Source organism: Oncorhynchus nerka, linkage group LG5 (genome assembly GCF_034236695.1).
Source record: "Oncorhynchus nerka isolate Pitt River linkage group LG5, Oner_Uvic_2.0, whole genome shotgun sequence".
In the NCBI taxonomy this organism is placed as follows: domain Eukaryota; kingdom Metazoa; phylum Chordata; class Actinopteri; order Salmoniformes; family Salmonidae; genus Oncorhynchus; species Oncorhynchus nerka.
In genome coordinates this window covers 64,948,472-64,964,390 of record NC_088400.1, presented here as the reverse complement: position 1 = coordinate 64,964,390, position 15,919 = coordinate 64,948,472, and the positions used below count along the sequence as shown (strand labels likewise).

Genomic DNA, 15,919 nt, shown 5'->3' with positions numbered 1-15,919 from the left:
CAAGGCATCCACTGATGCGATGTGATCCTTCTCGATACTTTTTCAGAATAAAAGCCTGAAACTATGTCTAAAGACTGTTCACACCATATGGAAGCCATAGGGAAAGGAATCTGGTTGATATCCCTTTAAATGGAGGGAAGGCATGCAATGGAACTGGGAGATTTGTCTTCGGCACTTCCTTGTTGGATTTTCCTCAGGTTTTCGCCTGCAATATCAGTTCTGTTATACTCAGACAATATTTAGAAAGTTTTGGAAACTTGAGTGTTTATCCTAATCTGACAATTATATGCATATTCTGGGCCTGAGAAATAGGCAGTTTCATTTGGGTATGTTTTTCATCCAAACATAAAAATTACTGCCCCCTACACTCAACAGGTTAACAATGTTGGAAATTCAAAGGCCTCTTCATACTCCCCTGTAATGGACAGTTTCAAGGAGTAAACTCAAGGAGATTTTAAAGGACTGACTGTATATTCAAAGGAAATGGTACTAGGTAGATTTTTTTAAATTGCCAAGCTTGTATGTATAAGTGAACTGTAAATGCGTGTTTCCTAATTGTTTGTCTGAAGAGTTTACAATGAAAGTTGTATGAAGGCTATTGTTGATTGTAGCTTTAAGTTTACTATAGTTCTTCCAGACTTGAAGAATCCAAGTCACATTCCAGCAAGTGCAGGCTACCACCACTATATTGCACTTTGCCTCAAAGGATACTAACTCCTAGACCCGTGCAACTGTGCTTTGTCTGTTTTTTTTGTTACATGGTTGGCTCCTACATCCTTGAATTGTTTCATCCTGTTTTGCCAAACTGCTTTTAACTGATAACAATAAGCACCCAACAACAAAAAAATCTATATAAAATGACAAACCAGGAAAACAATGTATGCATTTATTTTATTGGTGTTGTGGTACAGTAGTATCAATGGCATTTAAAAATAATAATTCCATGGTTGAAAAGGGTCAATATTACTTTAGTACAGTATGTTAAGTCATCCTGTTTTGGCTCAGGTGTAAGTTCCTACTGATACAGCCTGAATCTTTTAAGTCTCTTGTTTATCATTTTAATCCAACATCAGTTTGCCATTCGAAGCCCAGTTTATACCTGGTGTTAACATGGGTCCTGTGTCTTGATCGTGTCCATATTCTGATTGTGACCGTTTCTAGACCCGTGTAGAATATTACAATTATTGATGGTGATTCTTCCTGACTACCTCCAGAGGCCATTGAGGACTAATTTTACAAGTGTAAACAGATCTGGATTGTCAAACAATAGTCCTTCTAAAATCATTGATTCAAGGGATCAATATGTCTTCACATTGGGAATCTCATCATTTGAATACAGGGAGGGACTAGGGTTCAAAATATACCTTTTGAGAAAGGTCATTGGCATGGCAAGACTTGAACCTGTGACCTTGTGGTCCTAGCCCACAGCACCAGCAGGGAGGGCACCATTATTGTTTTTGTACATTTTATAAAGCTGTTCATTCCTTTTGTCATTTTAGAATGTCAGATAACATTTAAGTAGGTTGGAAAACAAAAGCCGCATTGGGATGCAACCTGTTTAACACCCTCCCACAAGCAGTCCACCTCCCTGAAACACTTGTCTTTACTTGTAAACTCCACCCACTGACATGTCACTAAGCTCTGCCCACGGAACTTTCATCGAACCAATCAATTTGTCCCCGGCTACCTCGAGGTGGTCAGGAAGATCTGTTCACAATGAATTATTGTCTACACTGGTCTAGAAATGTGGCCAAGATCAAGATGGCATGTTAGCACCAGATATAGAACAGGGCTAGAATGACTGAGTTTCACCAAAACGACAAGGGCATTGAGGACACTATCCCTTGTGTGTCAAGTCCAATCTAGAAAAGGTTTTTTTTTAAATTAAAAAGTATTTGGCAATTTAAAGAACAATCACTTGTCCCATGGCATGGTGCCCATCACATGTATTATTCAATATTACATTGAAGAGCCATATTAGTTCATATTTTCAATTTAGATGTGATCGTAACTTAAGCTCAACCACCACAATTAAAATATGCATTGGCTCAATTTGTCTGAGGTTATTTAATTTAGACTTCCCCCAAAACAAGCTACATGTAAAAAAGCAAGATGCTTCTACCATATCCAGTTTACTGGTATGTTAACTTTCCTGGACAATCAGTCCTGAGTTTTGGCCTCCTGGTTCCTAGTTTTATGATGTGATCAATGAACTGCAACAAGTTCTCTTAAAGTAAAATATTCTTTCAACTGCACAACTCAAATATAGTGAGTTCAAGATTCATTGCTTAATCACGACTGATATATTCAACCAGACCATATTTTTCTAAATAAGAATTAAGCTCCACCCAGAAAAAGTATATAAAATACCAAATAAAGGAAAAACAAAAAGGCACCTCTGTATGTACCCCTACTGTTAATGTGTTCCAACCATCCCCCTCCACCATCTAAATAAGAAAACAAGTTCAAAGAAATCACTTGTACAGAAAAAAAATCAGAGGATTTTTCCGTCACCCGCAATGGCACTTACTTATGGGTTAAAACCAGCTTTTATACACAAGACAAGAAACTTTTTTTTTAATCATCAAGATAGTTTCCTGTTCAACAGGATTCTACTTCATCAGCTTAAAATAAACCAAAAAGGAATCGTTCCTTTAGCGTTGAATGATACAGAAAGTGCTACCAGCCATCTGTGGAGAATCAATTATCATTCTATATTCTAGACGAAGGTTAGCAGTAAAATAATGGTCCTGCTGATCACCAGACATCTTATATGTTCCTTGTAAGATCAAATGTAGAGTTGTCATGTCAGAGGACCTACTACAGTGTTGAAACATAACTTAAGTGTAAATAGTGGAAGTACCACAGGAGTAAGACTAGCAGGGAATGTGAGTTTGAAGAGGAGTTCTATGGAACATTTGAGAATACCATTTCGATCCTCTAATAGAGAAATAGCAATTCCTATGATTCTGGATACTTCAGTTGTACTGTGGTGAGATTAGGAGAGTATTAGAAAGAAGTCAGAACTATCTAGCTGGCTCGTGCCTGCAAGTGGCAATGAAAAGAGAACATTTTCAAAAAATTATTTGCGCAATTAAAGTGATGACCAGTGGTCTCCACAGCTCCCTCAGCCAATCACCTAAAGGTCTCTAAGCATTGGTTCCCTCCAAGAGAGGAAATCCCCTTCCCGTTGTGGAACACTACACACTAATGAGAAAAGGGTTCATTTAAAAGTAAAAACAATGAAAAAAAATCTGTGATTAAGAACTATTCTCAGCAAAGTTTAAGGAACCAAGAAAAAGAATGTCTTTGATATTAAGAAATTGAATAATTATTGTCAATGTATTTTTGTCGACAAAAAGTAAAGGTTAGGGTAAAGGTCATAGCTAAGGGGAAGGGTTTTGGGGACGAATGGGGGTAAGGTTTTAAGAGGCGGGTTTCTTTAGGTCTCGGATCTGTTTGATTAGGTAGGTCTTCTCGTCGTTGAATTGCTCGTCGTCCATGCGGTCCTTCTGGAAGTTGCTAAGGAAGTCGATGAGTTTGGGCTGGTTCTTCAGCAGGATGTCTATGATGGGCTGCGTCTTGTTGGGGTTCGCCACAAACACCTGGGTGGAGGGGTCAGCCTGTCAGCTCTGTACATTACATTGATATCGGCAATTACATTCTAGTAAGAACCCAATGGTAATGCAATGGAATGTTTGGGGCCAACATGGATGCCAGTTTGCCAGACTTTGTATATGAACGGCTCAGGGAACGGCTTTTGTGTCGTACCTTGAAGACGTGGAAGGCCTCAAATTGTATGTTAGGGCTCTTGTCCCTCAGTAGGTTCATCATCAGCTTCAGGTTCTCAGGCTTGCTGATGTACCGGGTCATCACTGTGAAGTTATGCCTGTCCAACAGAAGCTCTCCCAACAACTACATAAACACACAAAGACCAGAGTATGCAAATGTTTACTACGAAGCAAGATAATCAACACCATAATAGCATGCAAAGTTTTAGTCTATAAATAATCCATGTAAAATGTGAATAATAGAACACACCTTTAATGACTGTCTCTTTGTCACATAGTTATCAGAGTGTAATAACTTCTCATACTGGTCAAAGATCTGCAAAGATATAAAGGAACAGGCTGAGGGGTGGCTGCATCTCAACAGTCAAAAGTGGCTCAAAATAAATTCACAATTAATTACATTTTTTTAATTTTTTTATGTTCCCAGGGCAGCAGAATGTTGAACATGTCACTTACGGCATCATAATTCTGTTCTAGATATTCAGCTACCAGGACCTTGTGTCTTGTGAGCAGGTCCTGTGAATGGGGAGGAAACGTGCTCACTTTAATTCACACAAAAACAAACATTGAATATTGCATATCATCTGCTGCATCGAATCATTTCTGATCTATACATTTTGTCAACTCTCAAACAAATGGGCATGGACAGATACAACAGTAATGTAAAGATTAGCATATCATCTTGGCACATCCTAGTCTTATTAACATGGGTTTAATACAAGGTTTTTCCAGGACCCAAAGATGCTTTCAAATCTTGTGTAGTCTGACCTTGAAGGTGGCGAAAGCGTCTGAGGCGATGTCGAAGGTCTCCATCTCTACGTAATTGAAGAAGTGCTGGAAGTGTTCTGAGTGGAGAACCAGCTTGGCCAGTGGCTCATGTCTGATACACTCCCTCAGCATGATGCCACAGTTCAGCGCAGACCCAGGGGTCTCATACCTGCAGGAAGAGGGACACACGCAGACGTCACTGAGTATCATACCAATGGCTGTGGTCAGCTGTGGTACATGGAGAGAGTGTGTGACAGAGAAACTCACCCTTTTTGCAGCACAAATAGCACCTCTTGGTGAGAGCAGAAGTACTCGACGGTGGGGCTGCGGGTGCCGATCTGCCTCCGCAGGATGTTGTTGAAGATCTGACACACGTCCTTCTTCCCCTGGGGACATGCAATGGAAAACGTTTAAAAACGAAAGCCTCCTTGTTTCAGACTTTTCTTCCATTTGGTGCCTAATGAACACGACCCTGATGGTCCGGCTTTGGCTCAGTCTCACCTCAAAGTCGATGACCTGCAGGTTTTCCACCAGGGAGATGAGCAGGCCGCTGTTGTAGAGCTCCTGGGCCAACTGGGCCACCGTCTCTGTGTGAGGCTCCTTGTCACCGGTCCCATATAGTATCTCCTTCATGGCCACAAGACACTTAGACACCTCCTCTGATGCCTGGGACAGGGACACCAGTTAGACATACAGGCACAATATGTACTTTAACAATATTGCTGCGAATAATGTTATGCGGTTTACAAAAAAACTCCCATGGTATTATACTTGAGTTGACCACAAGAGGGAGACATTTAATTGACTACTTATGGAGGTACAGCTCTGTAGACACATGTCTCAGCCTCAGGCCCAATCATAACTATTGACTTTCTCTGGATATCAGCATTGCATATGACAGGAGTGGACTGTATTGAGATCACTATAGCCTGGCTGTGTGTGGAAGCAGCCTGGTTAGAGCTGAAGCAGTTCCAGCCCAGAGCCAGGTTACTGGGAGTTCTGCCTGGACAGCCCCTCTCTAACAGTCCCATGGTGGAGAGGGCCTTTACAGCTGGGTGTCAGTGAAGGAACGGCCAGGCAGCGATGCTACTTTCACAGCCCAGTGTCAGCTAGAGGCACACCGTAATAATAACCACACCAACTGACTGTTCGGATCAAATAGAAGAGGTACACCGAGGCCCCAACATCAATGTTACACAACACCTGCTTGTGGGCCTTTTCTAAGGGAAGTACTGGTTTGTGTGGTGAGGACTATTATGAGGACTTGTGTTGTAAGGATTTGTTTAGTGAGGATTCGTGGTGTAAGGACTTGTGTTATGAAGATGCATCACACCTTATCTGTTTTCTTGTCTTGTTTGACCAGGATGGCCATGTTCTCCTTCAGAGTCCGGACGATGTCGGCGGGATTCTTGTGGGATTTACCGAACAGCGGCATGGTGGCTGGGCCTCTCCTCGGGTCTCTTCTGACAGCCTTAAAAACACACACAGGACACACATAACACACACATTATACCCCATCTATCGATAACATGTAAATGACACAACTGGGTGGTTCAAGCCCTGAATGCTGATTGGCTGACAGCCGCGGTATATCAGACCGTATACCATGGGTACGACAAAACATGTATTTTTACTGCTCTAATTACGTTGGCAACCCGTTTCTAATAGCAATAAGGCACCTCGGGGGTTTGTGATATATGGCCAATATACCAGGGCTAAGGGCTGTTCCTATGCATGACGCAACGCGGATACAGCCCTTAGCTGTGGTATATTGGCCATATATCACAAACCCCTGAGGTGCCAACACCCCCCCAGGAATTTTTTTAAAAGAATGATGGAAAAAAACCTAAATGAATTTAAGGGCAGAAAGACAAATGCAACTCCATCTTTCATCGAATAAAATGGCTTATTCATCACAAAACCATTTAATTTAGCCAATTATTTTGAATCATTACTTCATTGGCAAAGAGGGCAAACTTAGGCAGGAAATGCCAACAACGAAGAGTGAGCCATCATATTCATGCATAAAAAAAACAAATAATGAAAGAAAAGCATTGCAAGTTTGAATTTTGTAAAGTTAGTGTGGGAGAGGTGGAAAAAAAACATGAACGTTATCGATCAATAATGACAAACCTTGTGGCATTAACAACTTAGATGGAAAGCTACTGAGGATGGTAGCGGACTCTGTAGCCACTCATATCTGTCATATCTTTAATTCCGCTACTCAAGAATAGTAAAGTGGTCTTTACTTGTTCAAACAGCAGACCTATAAGCTTGCTGCCAGCTCTTAGCAAACTGTTGGGAAAAAAATGTGTTTGACCAAATACATTGCTATTTCTCTGTGAAGAAACTAACAGACTTTCAGCATGCTTATAGAGAAGGAAACTCAACATGTACAGCACTGACAAATGATAATATGAAGATTGTGGGAGCTGTACTGTTAGATTTCAGTGCTGCCTTTGATATTATTGACCATGAACTGTTGTTGAACCTCAGCTCAGTTTTGAATCCACAATATGGCATTCTTTAATGGAAGCTTCTGTAATGTCAAACATGTAAAGTGTGGTGTACCGCAGGGCAGCTCTCTAGGCCCTCTACTCTTTTTTTGAAAATCCTAAATGGTTTGCATAGTCAATTTACACAAGCTCTGGCACACACTTACTCCACCAGACATGCCACCAGGGGTCTTTTCACTGTCCCCAAATCCAGAACAAATTCAAGAAAATGTACTGTATTATATAGAGCCATTATTGCATGGAACTCCATTCCATCTCATATTGCTCAAATAAACAGCAAACCCGCTTAAAAAAAGACAAAGAAACACCTCACAGCACAACGCCTCTCCCCTATTTGACCTAGATAGTTGGTGTATGCGTTGAAATGTAGGCTACTTGTGCCTTTAAAAGAAAATGCATGTAGTTCTGTTCTTGTCTATTAATGTTCTGTATTATGTCATGTTTCAAGTTGTGTGCCCCCCAGGAAGAGTAGCTGCTGCTTTTGCAACAGCTAATGGGGATACTAATAAAATACCACTGCGGTCCAACTCATCCCAAACCATCTCAATTGGGTTGAGGTCAGGTGATTATGGAGGCCAGGTCCTCTAATGCAGCACTCCATCACTCTCCTTCTTGGTCAAATATCCCTTTCAAAGACAGATTTCCACTGGTCAGATTTACTCTGGGTCTTCTCTTCCTTTCTTGTGGTGGTCCTCATGAAAGCCAGTTTCATCATAGCGCTTGATGGTTTTTGCAACTGCACTTGAAGAAACTTTCAAAGTTCTTGAAATGTTCTGAATTGACTGACCATCACATCTTAAAGTAATGATGGACTGTCGTCTCTCTTTGTTTATTTGAGCTGTTCTTGCCATAATATGGAGTTGGTCTTTTACCAAATAGGGCTCTCTTTTGTATATCACCCCTACCTTGTCACAACACAACTGATTGGCTCAAACGCATTTATCAATGAAAGCAATTCCACAAATTAGCTTTTAACAAGTGCATTCCAGGTGACTACCTCATGAAGCTGGTTGAGAGAATGCCAACAGTGTGTAAGCTATGATCCCTTATTGATGTCACTTGTTAAATCCACTTCAATCAATATAGATGGGGAGGAGACAGGTTAAAGAAGGAATTTTAAGCCTTCGGACAATTGAGATGGATTGTCTATGTTTGCTATTCAGAGGTTGAATGGACAAGACAAAAGATTGAAGTGCCTTTGAACGGGGTATGGTAGTAGGTGCCAGGCACAGTGGTTTGTGTCAAGAACTGCAACGCTGCTGGGTTTTTAACAACAGTTTCCTGTGTGTTTCAAGAATATTCCACCACACAAAGGACATCCAGCCAACTTGACACAACTGTGGGAAGCATTGGAGTCAACATGGTCCAGCATCCCTGTGGAACGCTTTCAACACCTTGTAGAGTCCATGCCCCGAAGAATTGAGGTACAAGACAATATTAGGGAGGTGTTCTTAATGTTTTGTGCACTCAGTGTATATCACACGTTATAAACTGGGTGGTTCGAGCCCTGAATGCTGAAAACTGGTATATCACAGGTATGACAAAACATATTTTTACTGTTCTAATTAGGTTGGTAACCAGTTTATAATAGCAATAAGGCACCTCGGGGGTTTGTGGTATATGATCAATAAACCACGGCTAAGGGTTGTATCCAGGCACTCCACATTGCGTTTTTGCATAAGAACAGCTTTTAGCCGTGGTATATTGCCCCCCCGAGCCTTATCGCTTAATTATACCATATATCAGTGTACCACAGGCATTTCTCCCCTTACTTGACATGGGGTGCATCTGAAGTATCTTCTTCTAATCTCCTCCAGTTCATCTACATTGATGTGAAATGAACAAACAAAAGCCTGCATCCCCTGAGGGTGTCCCAGACCAGGACTGAAGAACATTAGTGATGGAGGAGATGAGACAAGGAGAGGAAGGCAATTGTATTGAGATACACCCACAGAAAGAAGAGCGCAGTCTTCCCCCTGGGATCTCGCAGTGATTTATAAAAGGGCATAAGCAATACCCGCTTACGCTGAGTCAGACTACACTCTGCACACCTCACTGCATTCATGGTTGTCATGACAACAAAACAAAAGGCAGCCAGAGGACAGATAATAGGTGTGTGCGTTTCATCACTCAAGAGGATGTCTCAACAATGTGCGTCCGAAATACTGAAATAGCCTACTCATGGCCAGTGTAAAGTTAGGACAACTCCGTTTGAGATTTAGGACTCCAATGGTTCGCCATGTTGGCACCTAGCGTTCGAACACAGTTTACATTCTAGCAAGAATCTTACAACATTATTGTCATGGAGTGTTTGACGCCAACATGAAGGATAACCTAGCTGCTGGAGAGAGAGAGCGAGAGCAAATAACTTGTGACTGTTAATCCTTAGTGCTGAGCGTGACGGTATTACCTCCATTCCTCCCAGAACAGAACAGACAGACTGATGCCAGGACCTTGTCACTCTGATCACAGTCCACAGCAGGAGACTAGTCAGTGGACTGCATCGCTCACAGCCTTGCACATCATGTAGAGCAGATGGGATTCCCTATTCCTTTTTTCTTCATGCAAGAGAATGTCTGTTCTACACTATCCATTTCTATCTGAATGTTTGGTATGCTTGCAGTCACCCCTGAAAAAGCCCCAGCACAAAACGCAGGACAGTGAACCCAAGAAAATCCTATTCCTATCCCACTCACTGACTACAAGCAAGAAAGGAGCCCCCTCTCTACCCAACCCCGCTCTCCCCACCAAGACCTGTTCAAAAAACTGCATTTCCCATGAAGCTGTGAGGTAAACACAGTATAAGTAGTATCTTTGGCTCTGCAATGTTGGAAAATGACCCGTAAGTAAGCATTTCACTGTTAGTCCCACACCTGTTGTTTACGAAGCATGTGATAAATAACATTTGATGATTTGATTAATGCAACTTTAATAACAACCCATCAATCAGAATTAAACAAGAATGAGGCTAAATGTCTCTGGACAGGCAACTGCATGAGTCCATAATGGAAGGGATAATCCTGATTCAGACACGCCACAACATGCTCAACCAGGAAATAAAAGGCTGCTAGCCTACTTTATAAACATACCACGAAGCCTACGGATATGAGGAGCGATTGGACGAAACCAAGGATCCTGGATGTAGCCTAGGCCCAGTTGGACACAATTCACAGACTTGGGTTCATTATCGGATGTCTAGTAACAGACTAGGGGCCTACAGTATGTAATATTTTACAAATAAACTGATTTTCCCTGGATTATCTGTAACCTTAACCTGGTCTAATGTAGCCTAGAAGGACAAAGCTGGGTAACAGAAATATCCTATGTATACAATCTACAGTATATGTGATCCTTTTTAGAGCATGGTGCTTGTGACGCCAAGGTAGTGGGTTCGATTCCCGGGACCACGCATACGTAAAATATATGCACACATGACTAAATTGCTTTGGATAAAATAATCTGTTAAAATGGCATATATTAATATTGATTTCCCTCATGATAGATTACGGAGATGTAATTTATAGATCGGCAGGTAAGGGTGCTCTCGAGCAGATAGATGTTCTTTACCATTTGGCCATCAGATTTGTCACCAACGCTCCTTATAGGACACATCAGTGCACTCTATACTCCTCTGTAAACTGGTCATCTCTGTATACCCGTCGCAAGACCCACTGGTTGATGCTTATTTATAAAACCCTCTTAAGCCTCACTCCCCCCCTATCTGAGATATCTACTGCAGCCCTCATCCTCCACCCGTTCTGCCAGTCACATTCTGTTAAAGGTCCCCAAAGCACACACATCCCTGGGTCGCTCCTCTTTTCAGTTCGCTGCAGCTAGCGACTGGAACGAGCTGCAACAAACACTCATACTGGACAGTTTTATCTCAATCTCTTCATTCAAAGACTCAATCATGGACACTCTTACTGACAGTTGAGGCTGCTTTGTGTGATGTATTGTTGTCTCTACCTTCTTGCCCTTTGTGCTGTTGTCTGTGCCCAATAATGTTTGTACCGTGTTTTGTGTTGCTACTGTGTTGTCGTGTGTTGCTGCCTTGCTATGTTGTTGTCTTATAGGTCTCTCTTTATGTAGTGTTGTGTCGTCTCTCGTCGTGATGTGTGTTTTGTCCTATATTTATATTTGATTTATTTTTAATTCCAGCCCCTGTCCCCGCAGGAGGCCTTTTGCCTTTTGGTAGGCCGTCATTGTAAATAAGAATTTATTCTTAACTGACTCACCTAGTTAAATAATGGTTAAATAAATACATTTAAAAAAATAAGGAGGAATGCTTTTAGCCTTTCCTAAAGGGAGTGGTTGTATATCTTGTCATGGGCCTAGAACAGCAAGGTTGTTGTCCTGTACTGACACTAGAGCTGGGACGATAAACTGAAAATGATCGACACTGATCACTTATCGTGAACATTTTGCCGATATCGGTCATTACATAAATAACCTATAGGGTCCTACTAGAGAAATGGGAATTATGAAATTAAATATGTTTGCTAATATGGGATATTGTTTATGGGACAAGTGATAGCTATAACATTCAAAGTAGTTGTCGTAGTTATGGGTAATAAAAAATAACTGTGGTACACATTAAATGCTATAAACTTTTGGTAAATGTATTGTTATCGTGATAATTCAATGAATTTAGCTTGATATGGATTTTTAGCCATATCGCCCAGCGCTAACCGACACCCTGGTATGACATAGTATATTACATTAACCTCATCTAACCGACACCCTGGTATGACATAGTATATTACATTAACCTCATCTAACCGACACCCTGGTATGACATAGTATATTACATTAACCTCATCTAACCGACACCCTGGTATGACATAGCATATTACATTAACCTCATCTAACCGACACCCTGGTATCACATAGCATATTACATTAACCTCATCTAACCGACACCCTAGTATCACATAGCATATTACATTAACCTCATCTAACCGACACCCTAGTATCACATAGCATATTACATTAACCTCATCTAACCGACACCCTGGTATGACATAGTATATTACATTAACCTCATCTAACCAACACCCTGGTATCACATAGCATATTACATTAACCTCATCTAACCGACAACCTGGTATCACATAGCATATTACATTAACCTCATCTAACCAACACCCTGGTATCACATAGCATATTACATTAACCTCATCTAACCGACACCCTGGTATCACATAGCATATTACATTAACCTCATCTAACCGACACCCTGGTATCACATAGCATATTACATTAACCTCATCTAACCGACACCCTGGTATCACATAGCATATTACATTAACCTCATCTAACCGACACCCTGGTATCACATAGCATATTACATTAACCTCATCTAACCGACACACTGGTATCACATAGCATATTACATTAACCTCATCTAACCGACACCCTGGTATCACATAGCATATTACATTAACCTCATCTAACCGACACCCTGGTATCACATAGCATATTACATTAACCTCATCTAACCGACACCCTGGTATCACATAGCATATTACATTAACCTCATCTAACCGACACACTGGTATTACAATTGAATAAACTAACCGACACCCTGGTATCACATAGCATATTACATTAACCTCATCTAACCGACACCCTGGTATCACATAGTATATTACATTAACCTCATCTAACCGACACCCTGGTATCACATAGCATATTACATTAACCTCATCTAACCGACACCCTGGTATCACATAGCATATTACATTAACCTCATCTAACCGACACCCTGGTATCACATAGCATATTACATTAACCTCATCTAACCGACAACCTGGTATCACATAGCATATTACATTAATCTCATCTAACCGACACCCTGGTATCACATAGCATATTACATTAACCTCATCTAACCGACACCCTGGTATCACATAGCATATTACATTAACCTCAATTCACCAAATATCTAGCATTGGTTGATTAGATGTGAAACTGGAAAATAGTTGATATACAGCCAGATAGTGCATTGTTTTCGTGTCAATGTCAGCTAACCTAACTCTTTTTGACTCTATGCATACACACTACCCACAAAGACACTCCAACACATACACACACTCACAGGCACACTGTCATCACACACACACACTCATCACATATCATCTATCCTGTTAACAAGTCACTTTACCCCTAACTATAAGTATATATCTACCTCGATTACCTCGTACCCCTGCACATCGGCTCGGTACTGGTACACCATGTTTAGAGCAAAGCCATCATGGCTCATTGTGGATTTATTCCTTGCGTCACAATTTTTTCTACTTTATTGTATTCTGCATTGTTGGGAAGGCCCCATAAGCATCTCACTGTTAGTCTACACCTGTTTACTAAGCATGTGACAATAAAAATAAGTTTACATGTCATCGATCCATTGATTCTAAGCCAACGCCGCCTGTTTTGCGCCATGGTTGCGAATGCATCATTTTTTTTTTGCTAAACAAGCTATAGGGAGTCATTTTGAAATCATGAGAATGGTTACGGTAGTAGGAGAGAGAGACTGAAGCAGGAGAGGGGAGAGGTACTGCCCTTCACAGGACCTGACATGATTCCATCTCCATCAGTCAAGATGGAGTCCAGTCCCAGAGCTCCATGAACAAACACACACAACCTCATCACAGACGCAAGGCAGAAAGAATACAGACGGAACAACTCAGAACTCTCAGACTGAATGCAAACAGAACCCAGACAAAACAAAGACTGATAGAACACTCCAATGGGTTGTTCTATTTCAGGAGATGTTCTGCAGCCATTTTGCCTGTTATCTTTATCATCAACCCACCATCATCATTCTGGCCTCTAATCACCCCTAACCACAGATAGAGGGTCAGATATTTTCCAACCCCTAATGGTGAAGGCTATGATTGGGGGTAGGGTAATCTGGTCCTAGATCTGTGGTTAGAGCCAACACACAGTACATGGCGCTGCCGCTGAAATAAAACTCCCATAAGGCCTAGAGTTACCTAAAGTGGCACTGAGCATCATGACAGTCCCTGCACTGACTACATCACTGATGACATAAGCCTATGCAGCTTGTCAGAGATGTTATAGGGTACTCTTTAAAAAAAATGGTGAGACACAATCTATCCTATGTGAGGTGCAGTCTGGGTGACAGTTGTTTATGCCTGGTCTAAGATTGTGAATGTTGGTAGCCAATCTGACACTTTCAAAACATACATTTACATCACACATCCTGTCTAATGACACGGACTGTCTGATTTAAAAATATGGAGGCACAAATAATTATGCATTAAAGCTGGAGAACACCAAACTAGTCTGGCTGGATAAATACATAAATTAATGAATAATAACAAAACAAGGAGCCAAACTAAAAATGTAACATGTTAGGTCAAGGTCCAATGTCTTTAAATTAAGTAATTATATACAAGACGAACATTTCGATGAAGTTGTTACTGTAGGCCTAATAGAGAATGACAGCTGGCGAGACAGAATAGCAGCCTATGCGACGGCCTCTCCGTCCATTGGTGTTCCTATCCTACTGCACGGAAAGCAAAGCTCTGCTAGCGCTAAAGCAAAACAAACCCTGTACAAACAAAGCCAGACTTGACACATTCGATGCGTGACATTACGCTTACGCACTCTACTTGTCCTGTGTGTTAAAGGACCACCAAACATGTTTAGGGAAGAGCGTTCCCGGATGAAGGCGTCACATGACATGTAGATTAATGTAGACACGCAGAAATAAAACAAATAAGACATGTGCGAATATGTCAACTATGGGATACACCAGTTTGGGGTTTTAAACTCCCTTTAAAGAATGGATGTCACATGCATAAATCGGACCGTTTAGCTAATGGTTTTACAGAAAAGCAGCTAAACAGATGGGCAATGGCTGCATTTAATTAAAGTAGCAAGATTGTTTCAAACTTGAATCGTTTGAATACAATGTTAAGGGCAGCATCACTTTGAAACATTTGAACAATCTCGTAAGGATCTAATAAATTACGGATACTTACGGTGCAAGAGTCTATTTTGTATTTTTTCTCTGGGATGTCTTTGCTGCTGTCTCGAGTCTCAATGTAACCGAGCAGCTTTTTCTGGTCACGCCAGCGGTGTGTTTGTATGCTGGGCAAAACGTCAGAGGAATATGTGTATGTGCGAATTAAAATGTACGGAATCTTTTAAGAAGGCAGTGCAGAATTCCATTTGGTCTGATTCGATATGAGCCACAGTCCCGGGATAGGCGGCGCACACTGAATATTTATCTACCAGCCCATTGGTCCTTTCCCCTGTGACGTTGAGGGATTTTCATATCCGGATCACATTTTTATTTTATTTTTTAGAAAAACATGCTCGAATTTTTTTTTGATTATGGCTGTGTTTTTTTTGTTCAAATTATTTATAAATGGGAAAAGTCAATTTGACCCTTTAAGGCGGTGAAACAAGATGGCCCTATTGCAATCAGTTACAGCTCACAAAACAGTATTCACCAAACCTCCGTGAACGCTGGAAATCACGCTTAGCAACTAGAGGTCAATAATAATATTTTCTAGTAATATACACTTAATAAAATATTTCATAAAATATTTTTGGTAGAAGCCTAACTTGAGTTGTGCGTGGTGTTTTCCATTCAAATACTGTACTGTTTTTATGTTGTGTTATGTCAAAATCACAAAAATATTGAAAATAAACCATTTCAAATGTATAGATTTTCAAACATGTCTAGGCTGAGTGTGAAAATCGACATTAAAATAAGACTAGTTGCAACGTTAAATTATTTAAAACAAACTAACGACCACACATTGAGCAATGATTGGCTACATCATTTAATGATACCTGATGGTTTTATAA

The 15,919-nt window shown here is 40.9% G+C and overlaps 1 protein-coding gene across 1 annotated transcript; it reads right to left on the bottom strand.

Annotated features, from left to right (window-relative positions):
• Nucleotides 1–872: 872 nt before the first annotated feature.
• LOC115120229 (calcium-binding protein 39-like) lies at nucleotides 873–15,308 on the bottom strand. Its single transcript, XM_029649140.1, has 9 exons — nucleotides 15,085–15,308; nucleotides 5,893–6,030; nucleotides 5,061–5,225; nucleotides 4,827–4,945; nucleotides 4,560–4,728; nucleotides 4,248–4,307; nucleotides 4,042–4,107; nucleotides 3,772–3,915; nucleotides 873–3,605 (listed from the first exon to the last, which is right to left on the bottom strand). Exons 2-9 carry the CDS (start codon nucleotides 5,992–5,994, stop codon nucleotides 3,426–3,428), a joined length of 1,005 nt encoding a protein of 334 aa, XP_029505000.1. The 5' UTR covers nucleotides 5,995–6,030; nucleotides 15,085–15,308; the 3' UTR covers nucleotides 873–3,425.
• Nucleotides 15,309–15,919: the final 611 nt, after the last annotated feature.